Source organism: Rhinolophus sinicus, chromosome 8, assembly GCF_057876585.1.
Source record: "Rhinolophus sinicus isolate RSI-liver-muscle chromosome 8, RSI-T2T, whole genome shotgun sequence".
Lineage (NCBI taxonomy): Eukaryota > Metazoa > Chordata > Mammalia > Chiroptera > Rhinolophidae > Rhinolophus > Rhinolophus sinicus.
The window spans coordinates 72752709-72780523 of record NC_142508.1 but is presented as its reverse complement, the minus strand read 5'-3'; the positions used below and the strand labels follow the sequence as shown (position 1 = coordinate 72780523).

The following is a 27815-nucleotide window of genomic DNA, read 5'->3' as shown; positions in this document are numbered from 1 at the left end:
GACACCCCCCAGCAGATGCAGTTTTTAATCTTAGTCACACAACATCAAGAACTGGACAGTTCCAGGGGACTGCGCCATTTCATTACCTGAGTCAGTGCTCTCCCCCCGCACGCTCCACAATGCAGTATAACCAAACACCCTGTTCACATCAGAATACAATGTTTAAATAATACGAGTCCAATAATGGCCCTTGCTTCTCTGTGCTGCTGAGAAAGAAAAAAAAGGGAAAAAAAAAAACAAGAAAGCAACATAACCCAAACCCTTTGCAAGCCAGCTGGTGCCTATCTTTCCGGGGCATTTCTAATGGAATTTCTGCTGGGCCCTGACCCCCTCGCCCCCTTCCTCCCCCCCCCCCCAACCGCACCACCACCACTGCCACCGCCACCATGACAGTGAGGAAAGAGGCAGAGGGACAGGGTGGGGCATCTGCACGGGAGTGGAAAGAGAAACCAAACACAAGTTGGGCCACAGGTAGATTCTGGCACATTTTTAGATGAGGTTAAAAACATCACTCTGTGCACAGGAAACAGGCAAAGGAGTTTTCTGAGGGAGGTAATGCCTGTAGGCAGACAAACCGTCCGGTCTGCTCTCAGGGAGGAGCTCCCTGTGGAAAGGACACAGGGGCTAGGGGGCCTCGAGGAAGGTGTTGGTTCTGAAGATGGAGGAGACAATCTTGCCGGTGGCGTTGATCGTGCCTTCGCTGTCTGAGCTGGACTCCGAGTCGCTGCTCCCAGAGTAGGCGCCCAAGCCGGGGAGGATGCCGATACAGACCGCAGCGGACGGGCAGTGGATGGACGGACCACTCAGGGACGTGCTTCCAAGAGACACGCAGGATGGGGCTTCTGCAAAGGAGGAGGAAGGAATGTTACTTCAGCACCCTTTTCCAAAGCTGACGGTGTACTTTGTACTGTGCTGAGGGCTTCACCACGGAAACCTCAAAACGTCCGCAGGCAACAGCATCATCCTCACCTTAGAGTTGGGTTCCTATCTTACAACCGAGAAAAGTGAAGGCACAGCCAGAGCACATTTTAAGATCATGCAGAATGTCACCAAGTAGCTGAGGCGCTTTTTGCCCCAGGAAACCCAAAGTTTCGTTGCCACCTCAGTGACAGAAAACCTCCATCTAGAAAACAAACGCAGGACTTAAAAGGTTAAAGGAAAAGTTAAGAACTCTACTCCATTCTTTCTTCTTCCTTCTAAATGTGTCTAGCCTCATTTAACTGCTATACCAACCGGACAGGTAGGTATTATTCCCCCATTTTACTGATGAGGGAGGTGAAATGACCTGCTAAGGTTACAGGCCCCTTAAAAGTAGAAAATGTTAAAACTAAATCTGAATAAAAAATAATGTAATAAAATGATACCTGAGCTCTCACTGCAGAGTTAAGAGGTGCAGTTCAAACTTCACTGTCTCAGGCTGACAAGCATATTACCTTCTAGGGTTTTGTCTTAACAAACCTCTAACTAACAGCTCATGTAAATATGAAAAGGATACATGGTTCCAAGTACTATACAAAATCAGAAGTAAGCAAAAACCACACTGAGCAGCTAAAAGATATCTCAGATGGCTGGGACATGGAGTTCAGGAGCTCAGTATATGTGCTTGTGTTCCTGGAAGTTCTGACGGGGAAGCTGCTGAAGACAGGCATTGTTAAGACACGGAGCATGAAATGAGAGCTGACAACGACTGCAGAGATGGCAAGAACAACGCTACAAGAAAGTAGAGGCAAATGGTTGCAACAAATATCACAAAAGCTACTTTCTTTAGGAAATAGAGTTCTTCCCAAACCCACCAACCAACCAACCATTGAATAGAAAAGTGGACAGAAGACGTGAACAATTCACAGAAAGAAAAACAGATGAATTCCAAATATAGGAGAATAAACAATATATAAGGAGGGAAGGTATGGGGACTAGGCATCTTTGTATGTTGCTCAGGGGTACAGGAAACTCAGCAATGTCCTTCAAACCTAAATGATGTTCAGATGAGAACATCCACCGCAGCAGTGTTGATAGCAGCAAAAAACCAGAAACCAAAATGGCCAGTAACAGGGGACCAGCTAAGTAGTGGACTACCGTTCAGCCATTAAGAAGAGTAAAGCATCTCTGTGTGTCCTGGCATCCAATGATCTCCAAGATATCATGCTAAATCAGAGGCAAGGGTGGGTATTAATTATAATTGAGGGGGCAGGGGAACATGCCCAGATATATGCATGACAATGTCTGAAAAAATATAAAAAAACTGGTAACAGTGGCTGCTCTGGGGAGAGCATCTGAGTGGTTGAGGAACAGGGGAGATTTAACTTTTCACTCTACACTCCTTTGTCCCTTTTGAATTTTCTATTATGTGCATATACTACCTATTCAGATGATTTTTTAAAAAGGCAAATGCAAACAACGGCTTGACTTGGAGCTGAGCTATTGGTGGGCAGCCAGTTGGCTCAGTTGGTTAGAGCGAAGCGCTCATAACACCAGGGTCGCCGGTTCGATTCCCACAAGGGCCAGTGAGATATGCCCTCCACAACTAGACTGAAAACAACAACTTGACTTGGAGCTGATGGGTCCTGGAAAAACACACTGTTCCCCAATAGTCCCCCCACCCCCCACAAAAAAAGGCAAATGCAAAAATTCAAAGAGCATCCTGGGCCACTTTAATTAGGGAAGCACACGCCCACATGTCTCTATAACCCCAAGGGCACCCGTGTAGTACAGCCAGGAAGGCTGTGACAGACTGGACAGCAGATCGGGCCGTCCTAATGACGAGAGGAGTCGCTTGTCTATATTCTCCTCTAACCGTAAGTCTCTTGAGGGCAAGAGCTCTTTCTTCACCACACCACACCAACCCCTGGTCAACAGCACAGTGCAGACCAGCATTCACAATGTGTGAGAATGCAAGAAAATGTGTTAAAGACATTTTACAGAGTTTCACTGCAAATGGCTAAATTGTTTTAGAGGGAGTGAAAATTTGAGACATAACATCTAACTGTACGCCATTCATTATTTGAACATTCATTGCATTTTTATGTTACATATACAATAATACTTTCGGTACTCTTAGAAAAATTTGGTTGTTTAAAAAACAAAAACCCAATATCTTATAAGGGTATGAATCAGTTACTTAGAAAAGTAATTGATGTGAAGCCGTTCAATGAAATAGGTCATTTTATTAAGTATTTCAAAGGTGAACTGAATTTTATGGTTTTTCTTACGTAGAAAAGAAGGATGTAGTTTAGAGCACCTATGGAGGACTAGAGGTGGCCTAAGGGAAGGATGGAAGTCAGCCACAAAAATGCAACCAAGAACCTAGACCACTGTGGAGCCAGCACAGTTTAAGCCAAAAGACCAAAACTCCCAATTACCTAGGAGGTTTCAAGGAAGAAAAAACAGTGACTCCGACAGATTTCATTCCAAAGCAGTTAACTATCCAAAGAGAACAAAATGGTGCCCTCTGAGCTCACTCATTTGGTGACATTTCCTGCCACCTTCTGCATTTGCAGGACCATAATGCTGTACCAAATTAACACTGAAAATCACTAACAGAGAACGTTCTTGGGATTCAGACAGATACGTGACCTGAGAGTAGAAGGGATCAACTCGTGTAATCTGGCTCTGCTCAGAGCTGAAGTCCAGAGCCTCCAGTGGGGAAGCCTGAATCTCCATTGGGGTCACAGAGCTATCTTCTTGGGGATCTAGGAGATAAATGCTTCTACTGCTGAGGACAAGACTCTGAAGCAAGATACAAGAGATATTCTTCTTGTAAGGCTTCATCTCCTAGCAAAAGAGGATGTTTCTTGCCCATTTTCTGTGGCAAGAATATAGGAAGGAGCAGGAAGAAGGGATTCAGAATGACAAAAAGACGGCTCTGAAACACAAGTGTCTGACTCAGTTTAAAGACCCCACACAAGTTTTCCTTCCCTCTGATTCATGCAGAGTTCCCACCATGGAATAAGAACCAGATACAGAGATACTGGTTAACTAGTTAAACTATGTTTAAAATTTCTATGAAGTATTATATACAGGTGTGTGTGTGTGTGTGTGTGTGTGTGTGTACACACACAGTATACACTTACCCTATTTAAGCAGCCACAGTTCAGCAAGTTTCCTATTATTAAAAAGATATCAGTGAAATGGAACTTCTACACTGCCGATGAGAATGTAAACTGGGATAACTTCTTTGCAGGGCAATTTGGCAACATTTACCTAAATTACAAATATATATACTCTCTGACCCAATAATTCTAAGTATTAGGTTGGTGCAAAAGTAACTGCAGTTTAATAAAAGGTTAAAAATAATTGCAAAAACAGCAATTACTTTTGCACCAACCTAATATTTAACCTGGTATTTTTGTGGATATGAAAAATGATGCATGTGTACAGGGTTATTTAACACAACATCATAACAGAAAGAATGGAAACAACCTAAATGTTCACTAATAAAAAATGGTACAACCACGCAATGGAATACTACACAGCCTTAAAAAGGAATCAAGAAGCGCTTTATGCACAGATATAGAATGATTCCCAAGGTCCAACAACGAGTGAACTAGCAATGAACAGAAGAGTATGCTAATTAAAATAATGATAGGAAGTACAAAACAACATACGAAGTATTCTTGCCAAAAAAATCAACTTGAATTAAGCTCTAGATCTAATTACCATTTTATAGGAAACACAGGGTATAAAAGAACACCATGCGGATACAATCAGCAAAATCTAGAGTGTCCACAGGATAAAGACACAGTTTCTTCACAAATAAAATATAAAGGAAACAAAACCTAAATTAAAAAAGGAAGACCTATAGGTTAAATGAGATTAAAAGACACAGTAGGCTGTTGTCAAGATGCCGTAAGATGGCAATATCCCCAAATTGAGCTATACATCCAAGCAATCCCTGTCAAAATACCAGCTGCTTTTTTGGTAGAAATTGACAAGTTGATCCCCAAATGCATATGGAAATACAAGGGACCCTGAAAAAGAACAAAGTTGGAGGACGCACATTTCCCAATTTCAAAACTTACTGCACAACGATAGTGATCAAGACGGTGTGGTAACGGCCTAAGGGTAGACATGTAGAAATCAATGGAGAGAAAAACAAGTCCAGAAATAACACCACATGTGGTCAACTGATTTTCAACAAAAGTGCCATGACAATTCAATGGGGAAAGAACCATCTTTTCAACGAATGGTGCTGGGCCAATTTGGTATCTGCACAGAAAGAAACTGGATCCTTACTTCACATGATATACAAAAATTAACTCAAAATGGATTAATGACCAAAACATAAGAGCTAAAACTCTGTAAAATTCTTAGAAGAAAACATAGGGGTAAATCTTCATATGGTTTCTTAGATATGACAACTAAAGTACAAGAAACCAAAGTAAAAAGAAATTAGATGTCATCAAAATTTAAAACTTTTGTGCTCCAAAGGTCACTATCAAGAAAGTGAAGATACAACCCACAGAAACGGAGAAAATATTTGTAAATCATATATCTGACAACATCTAGTATCCAGACTATATAAAAAATGCTTACAACTCAACAGACAATCCAATTTAGAAAGTCTCAGATCTCTAGTTTAGTGGTTACCAGAGGGTAAGGGAGGTGGGGGGTGGGAGATGAGGGTAAGGGGGATCAAATATATGGTGATGGAAGGAGAACTGACTCTCGGTGGTGAACACACAATGGGATTTATAGATGATGTAATACAGAATTGTACACCTGAAATCTATGTAATTTTACTAACAATTGTCACCCCAATAAATTAAAAAAAAAAAGTGTCAGATCTGAGTAAATAGTTCTCCAAGGAAGACATACAAACAGCCAGTAAGTACACGATACCAACATCATTAGGGAAATGCAAACCCAAACCACAATGAAATATCACTTCACACCCACAAAGAAGGATGTAAAAGACAGTAAGAAGTGTTGATAAGGATGTGAAGAAATTTTAACCTCACATACTGCTCGTAGAAAGTAAAAATGGTACAGCTGATTGGAAAATCAATTTGACAGTTCCGCAAAAAGTTCAACAGAGTTACCATTTCACCCAGCAATGCCACTCCTAGCTGTATATAACATTCATGTTCATAGCAGCATGATTCATAATAGCCAAAAAAGTGGAAAACAACCCAAATGTCCATCAACTGATAAATGGACAAAATGTGGTCTACCCATGCAATGGACTACTATTCAGCTGCAAAAAGTACTGATACATACTACAACATGGATGAACTTTGAAAACATGTGAAGTGAAAAGAAGCCAGACACAAAGGCCACATACTTACGCATGATTTCATTTATGTGAAGTGTCCAGAAAAGGCAAATCCGTAGAGACAGCTAGATTAGTAGTTGCCAGGGGCTGGGGAGAGGGAAGGACGGGGAGTATGGCTAATGGGCATGGGTTTCTTTCTGGGGTGATGAAAATGCTTTGGAATTAGACAGTGGTGATGCATATACATTCTTGTGACCATACTAAAACCTACTGCATTGTATCCTGAATTTTATGGTATGTGAATTATACAACAATTTTTTTAAAGCCATATAGCCAAATACAATGCCTGACCCTCACTTGGATCTTGACTGTCAAGAACAAAATTCTATGGGAAAATGAATACTAATTTGATAATTGATAATATTGGGAATTATTATAATTACTTTAGGTGTGATAGTGGTACTGCAATTATGTTAAAAAAACAAAAAACAAAAACAAACAAAAAAAGAACCCTTACTTTTTAGGAATAGCCTTTTACCCCAAAAATAAGACCTAGCCAGACAATTAGCTCTAACGCATCTTTTGGAGCAAAAATTAATATAAGACCGGGTATAATATATATTATTATATGTATTTTATATTATATTATATTATATTATACCCGGTCTTATAGTAAAACAAGACCGGGTCTTATATTAATTTTTGCTCCAAAAGACGCATTAGAGCTGATTGTCTGGCTAGGTCTTGTTTTCAGGGAAACATGGTATATACAGAATTATGGATGAAATAATTTGATGTCTCGGATTTGTCTCACAATACTACAGTTAGAGAGGTATAAATGAAGTAAGATTGGATATGTGTTAAAAACTGTTGAAGCTATACTATAGGGTTCATTATACTATTATCTCAATGTTTGAGTATGTTTTACGCTACCTATAAAAAAATCTTTGTTTTTAAATATATTTGTATTTGCTTGTACATACATAGAATAGCTCTGGATGGATATATAAGAAATGTATGATACTGTTACCCTCTGAGAAGGAGAACTGGATGGAGGAAGACATATAGCTAGAAGGGAGACTCTTCACTGAATGAAACAGATTCAACAGCAAAAAGGTATCAACAACTGACCATTACTGGTACTCAGAAGATACTATTTAAAAATATCCAATTTTTCTGAGAGAGAAATAAGAGTACGCCCTGTATTAGAGATGACCAACTGAGTTTAGCTCAGACTCTCAACCCACAGGGAGTCAGGAGTAGAACTAAAAACACTCTTGAATGTCTCGTTCCTTATCCAGCCACCAGAAGACTCACCTTCACTTAAAACTGTGCCACTTAACACAGCGCCAGACTTGATCACATAAAAGTAACCACCAAAGAAAGAATACTCCTGGAAACTGTATTAAGCCTCTAGGCTCAATCCAATCCAACCAACCCAGAACGCAGCCAGGTATTCTACCTCTCACTGGCAGCAAGCCAGGTGAAATCAAGAAAGTTGACATTTGGAGGGGACAGAGAAATCTCCTTTGTAAGCAGAGGTGGTATGACCAGGGCTTTGGCTTTGGAAGCACTTCTAGGGAGTACAATTGTCATTTATCAGCTCCACTGGTTTCTAACATATTCCTTTGCAGGGCAGCTGGCATCCTCTTGGGTATAAATCCTGCCTGGGACAAAACCGTTTGGTAAATTAAGTACAGATAGGCTTGCTTAGAGATAAGCGCATTCATTCACAGATGAGATGCACTCCAGCCCTTGACCGTGTCATGTGCATTATGAGTGAAGAACGAAATGAGAGCTGCCACCCACCTTGATTCTTGTCATCTGGACCAGGGTCCGATTTCAGTCTTTTCACACTGTTACCACTCTCTGAGCTGTAACAAAAAACATGGTGATGTGAGTTACGCCCAATCTTGGGGATCGAAACTTTGGGAATCAGGAGCTCCAATAACCATTCATATGGGCCGCAGGCAGCCTCAAGGAGATGGAATGATCTAAAAGGAAAGTCTTCACTTCAGAGTCTCTTGGTTATGCTATTAGTTATAAAGACAACTTAACCCCCTGCCCAATTCAAGGGGTAAAGGATTGTATCTTCAAGCATCTCCTAAACGTCAGATTCTTTGTTGTCCTTATCATTCATCTTGGTTAGAACCATAGATGGATCTCGAGAATATCTGGACATGTTCATAAATGACAAAAAGTTAGTTATTACAGATAAAAGGAAACATCTTCAGTGACATGCTAGAGATTCTGAAAGTCACCCAAAAGACCTCCACTAAAAGAATACCTAAATAATGTACTTCAGTGAGGAAGGAGAAGATCCCAGAAAAGAAGGCCTTAATCCCAGAAGGAAGGGATGGTGAAAAGACACAGGCAAATGCAAATAGAAATCTAAACAAATGTGTTTTAAAAACTCCCGTCTAATTTGTGGTGTTAAACAAGACCATACTAAGATCCGAGGCAGTACTTGAAAGTAAGAAAGGAAGAGGGTGATTGTAGCTAAAAGTTCTAAGGTCTGTATGTAACTTCACAGGGAAGTAAGATAGCTATTTATTTTAGGTTTTGCTAAGTATGCCTGGTAAATTGCAAGGTTAGCCACCAAAACAATAGAAACAGAATACATAAATCCAAACTAGTAGAAAGAAAAAAAACGAAATAAAATATTTTTCCATCTTAATTTTCAAAAAGAATATAAAAAAAAAAAATTTAAATAAAAAGACAACTATCATTAGGATAATAAAAACTACATTAAAAATCCTAATAAATTCAAACCTACCAGTAAAAAGAGATCAACAGACTGAATTTTAAACCAGTTATTGAGAGACACAACTAAAAATTTTAAATGAGACAATTACAGATAGAGCAGCAATCAGAAAAATAAAAAAATACAACTGTAGCTAATGCATTTGGAAATAAGACAAAATAGATGAATTCCCAGAAACTATAACCAAATAAAACTGACTTAAAAAGATATGGATAAAATTCAATAGTCCTATAATTACAAATTTAAAAAAAGAGCAACCCAAATGATTTTACAGAGGAGTTCTATCAAACTTTCACAAAATAGAACACTACCATCTTATATACTCCTCCAGAGAACAGGAAAAAAAAAAAGAACACTCCTTAAATTGCTCTATGAAGTTAGTTTTAATTTTCATGTCAGTATCAGATAAACTGAGGGAAAAATACAGGCCAGTCTTATTCAAGAGCATAGATTCAATAACCGATACAAAATATTAGCAAACCAAGTCAGCAGAGTTAAAAAAAACACCATGATACATCACTGCCAAGCTGGGTTTATCACGGGAATGCAACATTAGAAAAATCTATAAATTTAATTTTTTACTGTAACAGAGTAAAGAAAAAAATATTTATTTTATCAATTCAAAAGCAGAAATAAATAAGACAAAATTTAACAATTCATGGCTACAAAAAAACCTCTTACCAAGCTAGGAACAGAAATTCCTTAACCTACTAAAGGATATTTGGAAAAAAAAATACTATTTTTAGTGGTAAAAAAGCTATAAACACTGTTTAAAATTAAGAGATAAAACAAGAATGTGCACAATAGCTGTTTCTAGCTAACATTTTACTGGTAGTCCTAGCCAGTGCAGTAAGATAAAGAAAAGGAATTAAAAGGTGTTAAGAAAGAGAATAAAACTGTCATTATTCACAGATGGTAACTCTTTACATAGAAATTTCAAAAGAATCCGTTGATAAAATATTAAAGTTAATAAGAGTTACTAATGAGTTATTATTAAAGTTAATACGAGTTGGGTGGCTGGATGTAAATATTCTATCGATTGCACTTTTACATACCAGCAACAGAAAATATAAAATAATTAGAAATAAATTTAACAAACGATGTACACAATGTTTTTGAAAAATAGCTATAAAACTTTATAAAATGACATTACCAATAAACGTAGATATGTGCCATGGATAGAAAGACTCAAATCCATAAAGATCTGTTCTCTCCATGAACTTATCAAGTAATAACATTCCAATAAAAATCCCAGTGAAGATTTTTAAAGAACTTAAACTAAATCTAAAATTTATATGGAAGAACAAAGTGGCCAAGAACAGACATGATACCCCTGAGAAGACTGCAAGGGGACTTGCCTCATCAGATATCAAGATTTATTATAAAGCTACAATAATTACACAGAATGGTACTGGTCCAACACCTCCAAGGAACAGGAAAAAAGAACCGTCAAACAAACCCGTTATGTGTATGGAAACTTGTTATAAGACAGAGGTGACACTGAAGATCACTGGGAAAAATAGGCAGAAGTATTTATTTCATTAATGTTGCTAGAAAATCGGCCTTTCATTTGGAGAAAAAAACTGAAATGGGATCCCTACTTCATACCCTTCACAAAAATCAATTCTAGATAGATTAAAGCCTAACAAGTGAAAGATGAGACTCTAAAAGTTTAAGAAGAAAAACTATCTTATGACCTCAGGGTAGGAAGAATTTCTTGAACAAAATATAAAATGCTCTTACCATAAAATAAAATATTGATATACCTGACCACCTTAACACTGACCACCTTCAAAAGGTACATTCTGGTTATAAAACAAATCAGTCTTGGGGATGCAATGTACAGTTTTGGTGACTATCATTAATGACACGGTATTGTATATTTGCAGATTGCTAAGAGTAGATCTTAGAAATTCTCATCACAAGAAAAAAAAATGTAACTGCGTGGTGACAGATGTTAACCAGACTTAATTAGACTCCCAGACGTCACTCCAAACTTAGCGAACCAGAATTGGTGTGAGGCTTAGAAGCCACATTAGCAAACTCCCAAGTGATTCTAATAAATCCAGGCTGGATACATTAGGAACTCCTGCCCCAGGAGACTAATTTGTCACCTTTCTACACAAAACAACAATAAATGATGTAGTTTCCAAATCCAAAAGGGGTGATAGCCATGCCACCAAATGGGCCCTTTTTGAACGGTGCTAAGGACTACAGGGGAAATGGCTGTAACACCCATTCTGCCAGCAGCAGGACACTCCTGAGAGGTAACTAACCGCCCACCTAGAGAGCCCTTTCTTGGCACAGTCCAGGAAAACTGCCCAAGTCCAAATCTTGAAAGGCACTGGGCCAAGCATGAAAGCATATGTGAAAACTTGAAAGGAATAATTTATGGCTCGGTAACTGACCCTTTTCAGGCTGACATCCCTCCCCTCTGCTGCTACACCATGCCGACATTTCTACGTGTAAGCAGTGTTCCTAGGAACAGCTGTAGGAATGGATGGGGTGCCAAGCCACAAGGCTGAATCAACACACTCCCTTCCAAACATGTGGCTGGTTGGCAACATACCATATTGATTTCTCTAATAGACTGCACTTCAACTTGACATCATTTTGCACATGGTATGGTTGGTCAAACTGAAATGACCAGATTGAATCACTTTGGTGCCATTTCAGCACTTGGACAGGGAGGAGCAGACATAACAAAGAACTTATCGAAACCTCTAGGCAGTGCTGCCACCACCATCAATCAAGCAGATCCCAGCCAGGTCTGTAACCCTGTCCCAGCTGCCATGGGCTTACTGGCCACATGCCTTTGCAGCAGCTGTTCCCCTGCCTGGGATGTTGTCCTCTCCCATCTGCCTGTCAAAGCCCTAGTCATCCTACCTCATCAACGCTTCCTGTCTAATGCCTTCCCTAACTTCTCCAACAGGAGCACACATACTGCCCGCCAAGACAGTTAGGTGTTTCCTCCTCCCTGCTCTATTACACTCGATACAAATCCTTACCTCGTTCGCCTAGAAACATAAACGCTCAACTATTGAACTCCACCTCTCCTAATATTTTGCGACCTTGGGTAAAGGTTCTTAACCTCTCGAATTCTCGGTCTCCTCATCTGACAATAGTAACTTGTACTTCATAGACTTGTTGAGAGGAATAAACAAGATCATGCACGGACAGCACTTAACATAACGCCTGGTACACAGCAGGTGCCCAATGAAGAGTAGCTATTATGTTGAATGAACAGTGAGAGACAAGGGTCAAAGGCTATAGAAGATACCAAATTTGGAAGGGGTGAGAGGTAAGGCTACCAAAGAAGCATCACTGACTTATGCTTAGGTGACCTTTTGCCCTGGCTACATGACAAGTGGCATTTCAGAGTACATGGTCAGAGGGAGATTTAAGGTGTGCGAGTGCTGGCTGGCTGACCTCTTATGCTTCACAGCTCCTGCCAACAGCTTTGCCTGGGAGAACTTATTCTTGGTTTCTATGGGTTTCACAGTCACTTTCTTCTCCACTTCTTTCTTGTTTTCTGGAGAAATTCCAACCTTGTTGAGATTACTGTGAGTTACAGGTTAAGGGTCAAAACAAGCAAAGAGATATGGCAGAACAATGGTAGCAAAAGACAAGAAACACTATCATCCAGTAGCACGTCAGCTCTGCCATGGAATATTCAGCCCACTTATATAAAAAAAAAGTCCTCCCCTCTTTATTCTGCCAGTCAAACCCAGCTGATTTAGACAGAAATGAAGGTGACCACCGAGGAAGATGGCAAATCAAGCACAAGATAATACAGGCAAGCAAATTTTTCCCCTCTGATTCTCAATGACAATCTGAGCACCGCCAGAAAACCTATTACCAGAGATATGGTCGATATCATGCTTGCTGGGGAGAACAAAGAGCCTAAGGAATATAAATGCAACAGAAAAAAAAAGTGGATTCCCTGAAAATAGAAAACGTTTGCTCTTTTCCCCATTACGGGTAAAATCAACTTTTGCAGAATGTCGTGACTATTAATGGCATTCAATCTTAGACATGACAGAAACTAACTCCTACTCAGCTGGTACAAGGCAACACCAAAATCACTTACGGCTCATTAAAAACCAGAGTCCCTCTCATCCCAAACCTACTGGATGCTGATGTCCAGAGGCCCGGGAACCTGTTCTAAACTCTCAAGGTGATTTTAATGAGAAATCTCTGTGCATATGCAACACAAGAACCAAAAAGTTGTTTTTAAAAGCATAACAGGTTCACTCGTAACAGCACCTTTTTTCATGCTTGATGTCAATCTCTGGCTTTCAAGGCATGTCACTTTCTTTTCGTTCTCTCCACCAGCCTCCTCCCCACCTTCCCTTTCATTCTCTTACAACCTGTTATGCAATAGGGAAGTATTCCAACATGGTGCAATACCTTATTTAAGACACAGTAAGGCCCTACTGGAACAATAGTGACATCTAGTGCCTAAGAAATCTAAGAAGCACGTATAAACAACCCAAAGAGCTGGGGGTGGGGCATCTGGGCTCAACTACTTATTTGTCTTTAAACAATGGAGAAAACTGGGTACCAGAAATAAGGCAACTCTCATTCTGATCCCTCTTCTGATCACTAACTCTATTCCTATGGATATGTTACCTTAAATATTTGCAATATTCTATGCAAATTATGCTTAACGTGCAGTACTATTCTGAGTTTCATCAATTTAATGTTTTTAAGGTCATCATGGAAACGAGCATATTGTGATTTCTACCTGCAACTCCATCATTAAAGGATAGAAACTTTCAAAGAAAATTCTTAGCATTACATATTGAAAAATAAAAAATGAAAATAATTAACACAACAAAAGCATGCATGTATTTGTAATACCAACAAAAACCAACACTTAACTTTTTATTATTTTAAAGTGAAAAAAAGCATCCAACCTTTTCTTTGGGGGGGAGGGAAGATGGGGTAAAGGTGGTAATATTATTTTTGATCCATATCCAAAGCATAAGCAATTTTCCCCCCAAAGTCCCTCTCCCCCTAAAATGCTTTAAATAAATACATGTCAAAAACTCAAGGAATTCATTAAATGAGGCATATTTAAAAAATCACATAGTCTTTAATACACATAATATTGCTAACTACTGGTTACTCCTGAAGGAAATAACAGTTCTGTTGTTTATATGGCACAAACCACAGCTTATTTGTATTCATAAGCATCACATTATAAAATGGATCATATTGTAACAAATCAAGCAAAGCCAAGAACCAGATCCATAAACAAATGTCTAATCCTTCAATTCCTATCTCAACATGTCTCTGGCTACATGTGTGGTTGGGATTAGTGATTATACATCATTGCACTGGAAGGCTTGCTTTTCTTCAGTTCTTCTAAACCAGGGGTGTCCAAACTTTTTTCAACGTTTTTCACCAAGGGCCATAGGCGGTAAAATACACAAACAGCCGGGCCACTCACTCAAGGTGAAGTACATATTGCCTCATCTGGTTAACTTAAGTAAACTAAATATACTTTTGGAATTTGCTGCGGGCCAATTAAAAATGGATTGCGGGCCGCAGTTGGCCCGCAGGCCGCAGTTTGGACACCCCTGTTCTAAACAGTCAGAACTTTCCAAGTTTCCAATGAAAGCCAATACCCCTGGGGCCTCTTCAATGCTGTCCTGTAATGTTACCAGCACAGAAAAAGTTTCTTTTGCCTCACTGCTGCCCTGTTCATTCTTTCCTTTGAATTGAAAACCGAAGGGCCTCTCTCACTCACACCACATCAACACTACTCTCCACAACGCTGCTTTGGGAAGACGCTCTCTATCTTATTTGCTAGCCTGCCAAATTAAGCACATAAAACAAGACATAATTCAAGTGATAAGTGTAATTAGTATATTTCCTTAGAGGAGAGAGCCTGGTGCGTGAAACAATGCAATACATATATCTGCCCATCTCGGCAAACATCAGTGCATAATGTTATTGTGGGGTCAGCAGGGAAGCGAGTGGGAGAGGGGAGCTTCAGAAGAATCAGTCTCAGTCCTACAGCTGGGATTGAGGTGTGACTTTCCATCAACTCTTACCTTAGTATTACACGAGACTGCTTCTACGAGAACTGGAACTAGAAGCCAGGTCTTTTGCTACCAGTTTGGAGTGGGTTTTGTGGCACCATGCTGCCACCTTATCTCAATCAGTGCCAATCACTTTGATTTAAACCAAATCCCAGGGAATCTATGCACACTTTCTCCCACATAACTCTTTAGTGGAACCTACTGCACACTCCCTGCAAAAACAAAACAAATACCACACACTCGTACGTTCAGTGTCTTAACAATCTTAGAGGTAAAGCCTATTCAATCACACTAGTATGGTTATTCAACATATAAACTTGAAATATTCAAACAAGATTTCTCATAGGAGAAAAAAAACTAGGGTGGCCTTATTAACCTCTCCTATGAGTCACTCATTAATTCATTCACATATACTCTGAGAACCTAGTTAATGCCAGGCACTGGGGAAATCAGTGGCGACCAGAGCCTTGTTCTGGAGGAGCTTACTTTACATTCCAACAGTAAAGAGGCAAACAAACCAGTACAAAGCAAATGAGTTAAGATTTTTCAGGTAGTGACAAGTACTATTTAAAATGACATTACAGACAGTGATAGGAGTGGATACAATTTTAGGTGGGCTGTGTAGGGAAAGTCTCTATGAGGAAGAGAGAAGTGAGCTGAGATGACAGAGCCACGAAATGCCAGCCTTGTAAAATCTGAGGGCGGAGCATTCCAGGCCAAGGAAACAGCAAATACAAAGGCCTTGAGATGGAATTACAAAGCTCAGTGAGAGAGGAACATAAGGCCAGCAGGCTGCAGTGCAGCGAACAACAGGAAGAGTGAGTTCAAGAGGCAACAGGGAGATGAGGTGGCCTAAATAATGCAGAGCCCTGTAGGGCTGGGTAAAGGATGTAGATTTCAGTCTAAATGCAACGGGAAGCCACCAGTGTTTCAAACAGGAAAGTGACGATCCCATGTATGTTTCCGAAAGTTCCCTTGGACTGCTATCTGGAGAAGGGACTGTTGGGGATGTGAGCAGAAGCAGAGACTAACTGGATGGTCATAGCAATCCAGATAAGAGTCTATAACTACTGCAATGGCAGTAGAGATGCAAGAACTGCACAGATTTGCAGTACATTTTGGAGGTAATTTTTGGCCTAGGCACTTGTGGGTACAGGAGTACCATTACTGAAACTGGGAAGATCAGAAAAAGAGATGGGGGACGGGGGGGGGGGGGGGGGGGCCTGTAGTGTGATGAGGGTGGAGTAGTGAGGCATGAATTAAGAATTTTGATTTAGCCAGGTTACATTTGGGATGCCTATCAGGACATTCAAGTGGATGTCAAGAAGGCAATGCTGAGCCAAAGCAAAGTCAGCTTTGTCACTTTCTCTACCCCTCTATGGCGACAGACCAGGCTCTTCCTGCAGGGAAGGTTACTAAGGACACAGGAAGAGTTGCTAAACATTTTCTTTTAAAACTCAGAAGTCAGTTTCTCCCCTAGATGAGGTTTACTGTATCACCCATCTGTTTCAGAGTCCAATCCCACAAGGCAAGAATACCCTGGTACTGAGTACTGGGATTCAGGCCTTTAGTTAATCCGGAAGGATCTGGACTTTTGATTGCAACAAACACTTGCATGCAACATTAACTCCATAAATCACTGCCAGCTATTCCGAGTCATAAAAATAAAAATATCAATGTTGAAAGGGAATTTAGAGATCACCAAGTAGAAGACCTTCATTCTATTTATGAAGAAACTAAAATCCATAGATGTTGATGGGAAAACTGACACCTTACAGATTGCTCTCAAAGTACAAAGGATATTCTGTATTCCTTCAGTTCTTTCAGTTCTTCTTCTCTTCGTTGCTTTTCTATTAATTCCTGCTGCCGAGAAACCTCATCAAGGAAGTTGGTCTCATCTTCATCTAAGCCTCTTACCATGTTTTCTGAGGAAATAATTAAACAAGGAACACTTATCAGGCTAAAGGGAAAATATAGTCAAATAAGATTTTTCCTTTTCCTTTTTTTAATAAACAGCAGATTCTTCAGGGGATTATAAGAAAGAACTTGTAAACACCATGGCTTCTGAATAGATAACGTGGCATAAAATCAAGGCATTCCTCCCATGACTAGATATTAGCATAGAATTAAAATGGGTATCTTGAGCTCTAAACAAAAATGTTCCATGTGGTCTAGAAGGCAGCAGTTTGTCTCTTTTCCACCAAATGACCATTTAGAGACTAAGATAACCCAGACAATTCCATGGCTAGTTAGAAGAAGTGTTGCATGAGGCAAACGTGCATCAAAGAGACCCTGCGGAGTCCCCTGGACTCGGTGTTTTCTGCGGCTTACTGAATTTGAACTGCTCCTCGTACTCCTGCTGTTTCCTGTCTTTCTGTTCCTGTAGCCTTTCATATAGAGACCGAGGGTCATAAACCTCCTCTGGACATTCTGAAAGGAAGAGGAAGGGAGCGAAAGGGGGGAGAGGTAGGGAGGGGGAAAAAGAGACATACTTTAGAACTCTTTCATATTATTTTAGAATCACAAGATCAAGTCAAGTCTCTGCATGATCTCAGGGCAAGGATAACACAAAAATAGGACAAAGTCCACAGCTTCCCTTTGGACTTCCGAGAGGGGCCAGCAGTTCTCAAAGCCAACTATCTATGTCAGTAGGGCCCATGGCCTGAGACAGTCAGTGGATGCGAGGCCAGCCCAAAGCCTCCACAGCAGCGGCACTCTCAGTTGCTCGGATCCTCGACCCACCTGTATAGAGGGAACAGACTAGCAGGGTCTCCTGGAAGACAGTGTGGGAGAGGATACGAGTATCCTGATTCTGCTCCCAGCTCGGAGGCTTAACACAGGTTCCTTCACCCCTTGAGGCTAAGTTCCTCTACTAAAGTGAGGACATTAACACCTATTATACAGGGTTGGTGTGAGGGTTAAGATTGTTAATGCTGAATGCCAAACTATAAGCCCATATACCTTCTGGATCTTCAGGTTTTCGAACTTTCTCCCATTCTTCTTGCCTCCTTTTGCGCCGTTCATCTAGTTCTGCCTCTGACACAAACCTCTTTTTGATAATAAGGTTACCATCATCCCCTCCATCCATAATGGAACAATCAGTCTACAGAAAACAAAACATTTCAAGTGAGAACTGCAATCAAAAATCTAAAAGAGAAACAAGATTTAGCTCGTCTCACCCAGCAGTGGACTACCTCAAAATTCCCTTTGACCTTGAACTAAAGAAATCCTCAAGCAGTTTAATGTATAGGTCAATGATGAAAGCAAATGATTACATTTTTCCTAATGTATCAAGTAGTTTTTTGTTAGCAATATGTTATCTACAAAGCCAGCAAGAGGACCTAGAATAATTCTCATTACTTGCTGTTCCATGGCAAATCTTACATTGCATACATTTCTGTCCCTCCAATCTAGACAAATTGGCCTCCTGGGCACCCTTCTTTCTCCCAGTTCTTATCCTCTTTTATTTCTGTAACATCTGACATTGTTCCTTCTTGAAATTCCTGTTTCAGGGACAATACACTACTTTAATTCACTTGTTCATGTTTCCAAGTGGATTTGGAATGGAGAAACTCAGGTACTTAGGGAGCCTTAGAGACCAAGTCTGGTCTGTACAACAGCGAAGTCATCCACCGAGAGGCACACAAACCATGAATGGAAAAAGGGAGACTAGAAAAACCCAGGTCTCCCAACTTCAGGTTCAATGTCCTCTGCACTACACTCAACTGATTCCTCCTTCACCTCTTTCCTGACCTTCCTCCCTATAAACTCTGTATCTGTGCTACTTAACATTCTACCTTCCATCCTTCTCTTTTCTCATTCTCACAATGACCTCAACCACTTTGTGTGTATCTTGATGCAGAAGACTCCCAATTCCCAATCTAGATACTTCCACCTGAACCTCTCTTCAGAAAGAAGGAAGGAAAGATAGATAGAGAAGTGTACACTCCTTTTAAATTAAATTTTCCTACTTTTCTTTGCTGGTGTCTTTCCTTTTGAAGAACTGTGGAATTACCTCTCAGACATGCTATTTTATTCACAGAATTACATCCTAACAAGGAACCACAAGTTCTGCACTACTGGTACACCAACTCAATGTCCATTTCAAGGTGACCCATAATAACAAAAATAGTAAGTCTCTACTGCTAGCACAAAAATAAAGTAGCAACCACTTACTGAGCTCCTGTCATGTACTGAATACTTTTTATGTATTATTATCTCATTTGTACTCATTATTTCTTACAGATGAAGAAATAAGAGGCCCAGAGAAGTTAGGTCACCTGTCTCAGGTGATGAAGGTGGTAAATGGCAGAGGTGAGAATCAAATCCAAGCCCGACATCAAAATTTCATACTCTTACCCACTTCACCATACCCCTCCCCAGAAACCACGGATCATGGTTGAAAGGGACATGTCAATATCAACTTTCTTCATACATCAAATTCCAGTGCTAAGAATTTCATGCAACATTTTTCTTTAAAAGACATAAATGGAAGCTGAGGAAATAAATCCAAACATGCAGAATAAGAGAATCTCAGCCTAAACCCTACGGTTGCTGAAGTTTAGTTCAATTTAACAACGATACGAAAATTTTGAAATTTACTAGAAAGAAAACCAAATCAATTGACAGAAGGTGTTGCTCCCACCTAAAGTCCACCACCTGGACACCTCTGATTTAGCGAAACAATGTCTCCTGTCAGAAGTCTATTACAGAAACAGAACTCTTCAGTCTCTGCGACCATGCCAAGCATTCCTCAAGTTCTGCAGAATGACCACTTATGAAACAGGAGCCAATATTTTCTTAAAACGTCCCTGGCAGAGAAAATGTCAACTATGTAGGACTCTAACTGATGGGTCCTCAGTTTCCCCTTCTTATCCTCTACTAGCTCTAGCTCTCATTTCTTGCCTTATATTGGCGGCAGTCTGGTTTCTTTCCCCTCACCCTTATTTCCTGGTAAATAACTCAGAGTGGGTCGGGTCCTTACAGCCCACCTAATATGATTCCCCATCTGGCATCTGGAGATTTTCACCCAACTCATATTTTAAAACTTGAAGATGGACCACCACACTCCCTCCCAGCCAGTGGACTCCCTCCTTAAGCAGATCTGACTGGTAGGACAGCTCTTCCTTAAACTGAACTGAAATCTGTCTCCCTATAAATTCCACACAAAGGTTCAACCCACAGGGACTACACCAAAGGAGCCAAATCCCTTTTTCAGCGTGACAATCCTTCAGCTGTTTGAAGACAACTCCCAGGTTCCACTAATTTGTCTCTTTTCTGGGCCAAACATCCTTAGTTCCTTTAATCTTATAAAATGGAGAAAAATAATAGTGTTTCAAAGCAGTGAAGTAATCAGATTATGTATGATTTAAACCTGGGAAATAAATACTAGGATATGGGAATGCCACCGGCATTCCATTAAATGCATCTCACTCTCATTATACATTTAAAAAAAATGAAAACAATACATATTAATACTGAAAACATTCTTTCAAGAAGCCAAAATAAAACCTAGAATCTTACATGCCTCCTTCTAAGTAAGAATTCAGAGACTCTTAAGATTTATTCTTATAACTTAAAATTAAGAAAGAAAAACCATTTGTTTTAATTTTCATGGCCTGTTGAGTTTTTGGAAAGAACCTACCTTCATTTAACTTGAACAAAGATCCCTGAAACTCAGGACCAAAGCCTCTAGGATACATGTAAACAAGGGTTTGAATTTGAAATAGAAACTGTAGAGAAATAAGGATCTTCCCAACATTGATCAATCACTTTTGGGAAAAGACAAATTTATGGGATCCTAAGAAATTCTTAACTCTCTTTTCCCTCAATCTGTTTCTCTAAGTGCTAGAATTCATCTACCCAAAGAGTTGAGTCGGCTAGTACCCATCTCCCTTTCACACACAGGGACAAAACCAAGAATCACAGATGGTTAAGGAAAATGAAAGCAAAGCAGAACATTAAAAAAAGGAAATTTAAAGACAATGGCTTTAGAATTTGACAGAAACTCTACTTGTCAGCTCTCTATGGGCTGGTTTCCTAAAAACACAGTCAACTAATAAACACTTTTACGTCTGCTCTTTAAAGCTAGTATTATAATCCTGACATTCTTTTCATTCTGAAATAAAGCTAGATGGCCACATCTAATTATAGTGAACTTCTACGGACAAGGCTAAAACAGAATGCTTTATCTGTCTTTCTTCAACCTGCATTATTTCTGTAGGTCCTCATTCCCTGGCACTTCAACTGGTGCTCCCTCCTGGCCTTCGTTGCCTTTAGTGGCCCTCTGGCTAATTAATTTGGTCATTTTTCTGTGTTAGGAGAAGTCAACGATAGGGACAAAATGTTCACAACTAAGTGGCCATACTCCTGAACATTCTGGATAATATTCAGAATATTCTTTCTCCAGAAATACGCAGGTCTTTTCAGGATTCAAAACTTCACTGTCAATAAATACTGCTAAGAAGTAAGCTTAACTTCACTCTTCCTACAACCTAACCCAATTCAACCAATACAAGTGCCTTCTGCTGCAGTCTCCCTACCACGAGCGAATACAGATGATGATAAAGAGCACAGAAGACTGAAATCAAGAGACCCCAGTTTGAAACCCCTTACCAGCTGTATGACCCTGGGCGAGTGACTTAACCCCTGAGCCTTGGTTTCCTCATCCACAGAGCGCACATACCAATGGGGATTAAAACAGCACCGCACAACATAAATAGTCGTGAGGATAAACAAGATAATTCATGTACAGTACTTCACGCAGTGTTAGCACAAGCTTAAAAGTGCTTTGAAAGGATTGCCATTACTACAAAGCTCTATGCTAAGCTCTGGACAGGTTGTAGGAATGAGAGGAATACTGTTTGCCCTCAGAGTGGGGAAGATATAAATCAGTGACATAAACAATCCTGACGTTTGAAGTGGGAAAGGGATCATCACATCAAACTGAAATTAGGAGAAACTTACAGGTCTATATAATTTGGTGATTCTGTATTTTGCCTTTAGTGTGGTTCTTTATTTTACTGTTATACCTTATTAGTAGTTTAATTTAAATAAACTCAACATTGTGTTGAATGCTTAATTCTTGTGTCCAGCACTGTGCCAAATTCTATGGGGTGTATAAAGGAAATAAACTTTAAGAGTTAGTACTCTTTGAACTAATTAATACCAGATAGTAGTACACGAGTATACAACGAATTAACAAAGTGAGCAGCACAGGGAAGAGGCAGGAATGAAGGGCATGAATACGGATCAGTCCCGTTTCCCAGCCTGAAAACCTGGACATGTACCCAGGCTCCTTTTTCCACACTCCCTACATCCCACCGGTCACCACGTTCTGTTTTTCTATCTCCTAATGACCTCTTTTTAATCCACCCTCTCCTTTCTTCTCTTTTTTTCTGTTTTTTGTTTGTTTTTAGAGTCCTTTCCTTTCTGTTTCTAATCTCTTCTTCTCAGGGCCTCATCTCCATGGACTATTGTTACAGCAGCGTCCCATTAGTCTCCCTGTTTCTACTCTGCCTCTACTACAACCATTTATAACTCAACTTATCCACTCTGTTGTCCTTTTTTTACCGTTCCAATAGCTCTTTGTATCCACAGTGCTTATTAGCACAGTGTCTGGCATATATCAGCTATATAATAAACATCTATTGAATAAACCAACCATGAAGGGGATTTGAAAACTTTAAGCGGGGACGAATGATTCCACATAAATATTCCTAGGTATTGTCTGATGTAAGTTATAGAGAATGGTAGGTATTAAACAACTATTTGCTGAGGCTTCTATGTCCCTCAGTGAATTCTATTCAAACACCAATTCAATTTGTGCAGTAGGAAACACAGGACCAAAAATTAAATCACTTTACTATATTATATAATTGATGTCTTCTTCAAGAATAATTCTTGCTGCCTTCCTTTAATTTCAACTGACTAAAAACTGCTCTCTTACAGTGAGTAATGAATAGTTCCCACACAAAGCATTTTTCTGTGAGGAGCCAAATATTCATCGGCTGTTTATTCTGCATTAGGGAGGTGATGAGTATTGTACTTCATTTACCTCCTTTTGGAAACAGATAGAAAAACCAGAAGTTAAAGTGTTTAATTCTTACTGCTTAGCTAAATTTTTAGCTTATTTTTCCCCTTTGTTTGCTAGATGATTAAACACAAAACACAAACAAAAGCGCAGGGCCCTGGGGATCTAACTATAAAGATTCATGTAGGAATGAAGAGAAATTACATTGGAAATACTTATTTTGTCCTCATTACCCTTAACTTTAGAAAGAATAAATGCTGTCAACTTTCCTGTACTCACATAGCTCTTTTCTACAAAATGACCCAAGTTTAATTATCAAAAAACAAAACATTATTATTTTTTTAAAAGGATTAAAGTTCTTCAAATAGGGAATTCATAGAAAACCAAAAACATACCAAAATCACTTTGCCCAAACTTAAAAGTTTCAAACTGATACAAATAAAGAACATAGTTTCCACATTTGCTTGACAGCCAAAAAAACAAAGTTCTTACATTTCAAGCCAAAATAACTGGTAAACACTGCACTACTGTGTCTGTGCTGGAGACTGTGGTATTTAATTTCCAGGTTGGTAGGACAAAATGGGCTGTGTCTTTATATAGTGTGCCATACAAATTTTAAGATACAAAACTTACATTTTTTTGTATCTGCCCCCCAAATAATTGCTATCACTGAATTTAAAAATTATTCCACTTAGCTAGTGCCATGATACAAATTAATTAGATGTGGTTTCCCATGGAATTGAATTTTGTGATGGCAGACTACTTAAGTGTTTACAGCACTGGCCACCATACCCTCCCAATTCTAACATTAGATAGACTGTAAGTGTAAAAATACACCAGGGAGAATCAGATCTCTGTGTTCGAGTATTCTAAGGCTTCTCTTTGGGTAGCAAAAACAATAGGCCAATACATTTTCCTGGTGTCAGTATAATTAAGCACTGCTCTTCCTACATTTTTACCCTCATGTTCAAGTCATGTGGGATTTCAAAATGCAGGACAGCAACTAAGGAATTTTCCATCTGACAAACTTAACTATATTCCAAATAGACTGCTTTCTGGCAAGAAGGCTCTTCTACCAAGCTACAGTTATTTAGATCAAGCCGCTTTTCCCCATATTATAAAACTTCAGAGAATGACAACTACTAACAGAGAACACTCTATTAGTATTTATTACTAGACAAAATAATCCTCAATGTTCAAACAATGAGGCTGGTTTAACATGTCCCAGTACCAAAGATTCTAAAAATGAGGGTACAGCATAACAATTTAATTCATATTTAAAATGTTTATTCTGAAGAGCAATTTGTAGTAACATTCTGGTTGTCTAGGCATCTAAAAAACGGCATGCAAGAAAAAGTTGTTTTTAAAAAAAACCTACATATACATTTATCTTCTCATAAGATGAGAACAGTCTCATCATATGTGCATTTACCTTAAATTCACATATACGCACTGGAAGGAAAAAGAGAAAACTAAAATATTGGTTCCCTTAGCTTATCCTCAGTTCCCCAGCTCATGTGTGCCTCTCAGAGTAGAAATATTTCCCTCACTATGTATGATTCTAATATTAGTTGTATTGGTTACACATTGTGACTCCTAAATGCAAACCAACTACTTCATCTGGGCTCACAGGAAGAAAAACAGCATCTGTTCCAAAGCTGGAGGAAAACCTGGCCATGCTGGAATTTTGCTGCGCTGATGGTATACCTACATCCAACATGGTACTTCCCTAAAAGATTTTCAAGGATAGCTTTGATTATGCACTATTTTGCCATCTGGACTGGCTTTGGAACCTAACCCACAATAAATCATACCCCCACCCCCCCAGGTTTTATATAACTCCTCTTAAGATCAAACATAAAAATAAAATAAAATAAAGTCTTTGCATTACGCAAACCACATTTAAGGCCAACTAACTCATTCAGTTGTATTCTTGAAGTAAATCTTTAATGGGACCTATTACGTGCAACGCACAATGCCAGGTACTAACCTGGCACTCTTCTTTTTAGCAAGTGAGAAACTTGTGTTCAGTAAAAGATAAGATTGGCACATGAGCAATTTAAGAAAACGCAGAATGAGGTTAAATTCTGTAAGAATTTAGAAGCTATGCGCTAAGGAGTTCAGAAAAGGAAGACTAGAAAAAAGCATCAGGGAAGCTTAATTTTGATAGTGGCTGTGACACTTCACAGTGAAAAGTGGTGGAAGTTTTAGGTATATGAAGAAAAATAATCTTTAACTCAAGATTGCCTTAAATCACAAATTTCACATTCCAAAATCAAAATGAAAGGGTGCGTTCATTGCCAGAAATAGTGGGCTAGGTCATTGAGACCAATCCTCTACCTCTATGATAAAAAGAACTGGAAGAAAAATTTTAAATAATTCTTAGACAAACAGAAAAGCTAACAAGATAGTAAAGAATGTGGCCAAAATCCAAGAAAAGGTGAAAATCAGAAATTAAGCCCAATATTCAAACTTGTTTGCACCGGGAGGGTGTCTCTGACCTTAAAAGCAGCTGTTTTGGTGCCCCTGTAAAGCAACAGAAACAAAAGTCACAGCTGGGAGCCCACATAGGATGTGATGTCTGATAACCACTTTCTTCTTCTTAATCTGGTACCCCAAAGAACTATACCCTCAAGGTAAAGTGGACTGGAATAATGAGCATCAGAAACAGACCCAAAGAGAATTCAGATAGTGATTTAAAACATACAGATTATTAAACAACTATGCTTATCATGTTTAAAGAAATAAAAACCAAGTCTCAAAATTAGTAAGAAGTTGTAAAACAATGGTATAGCACTTTTGAAAAAGAACCAAATCGAACTTCAGGAACTGAAAAATGCAACAACTGCATTTAAGATTTCAATGGATGAGTTTAATAACACGTTAGAAATAACTGAAGCGAGAATTAATGAAGAAGAAATTATCCATAATGTAGTAAGGAAAAATAAAAAGAGAGTGAGAGAAAGAGGACAGAGTAAAAAGGTCTATGTTAAATCAGTAAAAAGCAAAGAAGATAAACAATGGGGCAGAGGCAATATATGACTATAAAATGGCTGAGAATTTTACAGAACTAATGAAAGACACTAATCCAAAAATTCAAGACGTTTAATAAACACCAAACAAATCTAACAAAAACAAATCCATAGTTGGATACATCATAGTGAAAATGCAGAAAACCAAAGATCGAACAATCTTTAAAACATCCTATAGAAAAGAGTGAGACAGATCATGATTAAGAATGAAGACAAAGTATGTTCAAAAGTTGATCCATGGTGAGCACACTGAAATCGCTTAATTTAGCTGCCACAAAAGCATAATTACACTATGAGCCTATGACTGAACCATGCACTTATATTACTTCGTTTAGCAGACACGTGGTTTTCGATTTCTGAAACAGAAACTTGACTCTAACCAAACATCAAGATTCTTAGAAGGTGAAAGGAAAGACCGCTATCTAGGTAGATGGTCTTGAGCTAATTCTTCCATTCTGAGAACCACTAAGAATTCCCCCACTGGCCCCACTGGTGTAAAGATAGTTGAGAAAGATAACTGGGCAGCCTCTGCTTTTAGACCCCTACAAATTAACAGCTCGTCTCAAGCTCTATTTGAAAGACCATAAAAAAACTGCTTTTACCTCAGCTCGATTCCTTGTGTATCAAAAAGGAGTCTACACACTGATTTCGCTCAAGGATTTCGGAAGCGATGCCCACCAAGCCATTTTATGGGGTCCCTGGTAACACATCAATAAACCTAACAACTTAGGAATCAACAAACCTTCCCTCACAGCAGGTACCCAAGAGCTCATTGGGAATTCTGACCACCAGGTCCACCCTAGGCTTCTTGGGCCCCGTTCCAGCCCTACTCAGTCAGACTATCCGGGAGTAAGGTCCCAGAATCTGCATTTTAAAAGGGCCGCAGAAGATCTCCTTTTCTACTAGGTTAAGGACCACCGCTATGAACGAACAGGTCTCCTCCTTTTCCCCCGTGCGGACTGACATTCACATGGGCCACCAACTCTCTCAAACAAGACGCCTCAACTCTCGGTCTTAGTTTGCTAAGTTGTCTGCAAAACGAGCACGCTCCGGCAACGGGTACAAGGTACATAATAAGTGTTTCCCATCTTACACTTACTTACATGCTGTGATTCAACCACTTCCAACCAGGCATCCCCACATCGCCTGAGTAGCCTGGAGCCGTTCCAAGACCTCTAGAACAGAGCCCGCTCCTCACTTGGAGGTTCGGTGACCCCACCTAGCAAAAAAGGTGGAAGGGAGCTCTCAAGAAGCCCGAAGTCCCAATTCCGCTTGTGGGGATCCTCCCCCACACGACCTGCAGACCATCCCGCGGGCTCCCTCAGCCCCCCTCAGCCTGAGCCCCACACTCCTCCGGCTCCAGCGACTCAGAACACTGGGCGGGTGCACAGACTGAGAACAGGCCTGGCCCCTAAACCTCACATCAGACGCTGCAGCCCCCACTATCTCCTTCCTCAGAGAAAAAGCTGGAGCCCAGGTCTCGCCGCCAAGCCAGGGCCCAGGCCGCACTCACCTACCGGGGCACAGGAGGCGAGACCCCCTCTTCTTGATGGAGCCCACCCGAAACCGCCAACCGCAAAGGCCGCTCGCTCTTTAGGAAAAAAGAAAGAAAAGAAGAAAAAAAAAGAAGAAGAAAGAAAATAGCCTTTGCTTTTGTATTCCTTTTGACCCTTCAGGGCTTCCTGTTCCTCACCGCCACAACAAAGTTCCGCCCCGCTTCCGGCAG

The 27815-nt window shown here is 39.8% G+C and overlaps 1 protein-coding gene across 6 annotated transcripts; it reads right to left on the bottom strand.

Moving 5' to 3' along the window:
- Nucleotides 1-472: 472 nt before the first annotated feature.
- PSME3IP1 (proteasome activator subunit 3 interacting protein 1) lies at nucleotides 473-27815 on the bottom strand. Of its 6 annotated transcripts, none has more exons than XM_019754231.3 (8): nucleotides 27603-27815; nucleotides 27189-27308; nucleotides 17987-18128; nucleotides 17357-17455; nucleotides 16829-16950; nucleotides 12405-12538; nucleotides 8021-8085; nucleotides 473-842 (listed from the first exon to the last, which is right to left on the bottom strand). In XM_019754231.3, the coding sequence occupies exons 3-8, from the start codon at nucleotides 18111-18113 to the stop codon at nucleotides 625-627; spliced, it is 765 nt and encodes a 254-aa protein (XP_019609790.1). In that variant the 5' UTR covers nucleotides 18114-18128; nucleotides 27189-27308; nucleotides 27603-27815; the 3' UTR covers nucleotides 473-624. The 6 variants fall into 6 exon arrangements, with proteins under 6 accessions (XP_019609790.1, XP_019609766.1, XP_074170935.1 ...); XM_019754207.3 differs by having other exon boundaries at nucleotides 27193-27308; XM_074314834.2 differs by having other exon boundaries at nucleotides 27607-27815.

Bases quoted from the DNA above. Each gene is read 5' to 3' on its own strand.
- PSME3IP1 (XM_019754231.3), bottom strand. From the start codon at position 18,113: ATGGATGGAGGGGATGATGGTAACCTTATTATCAAAAAGAGGTTTGTG. The intron at 16,951-17,356 runs GTAAGCCGCAGA...TTATTTCCTCAG, and splicing joins CGAGGAGCAGTTCAAATTCA to AAAACATGGTAAGAGGCTTA. The intron at 843-8,020 runs GTGGGTGGCAGC...CCTCCTTTGCAG, and splicing joins TCCAGATGACAAGAATCAAG to AAGCCCCATCCTGCGTGTCT.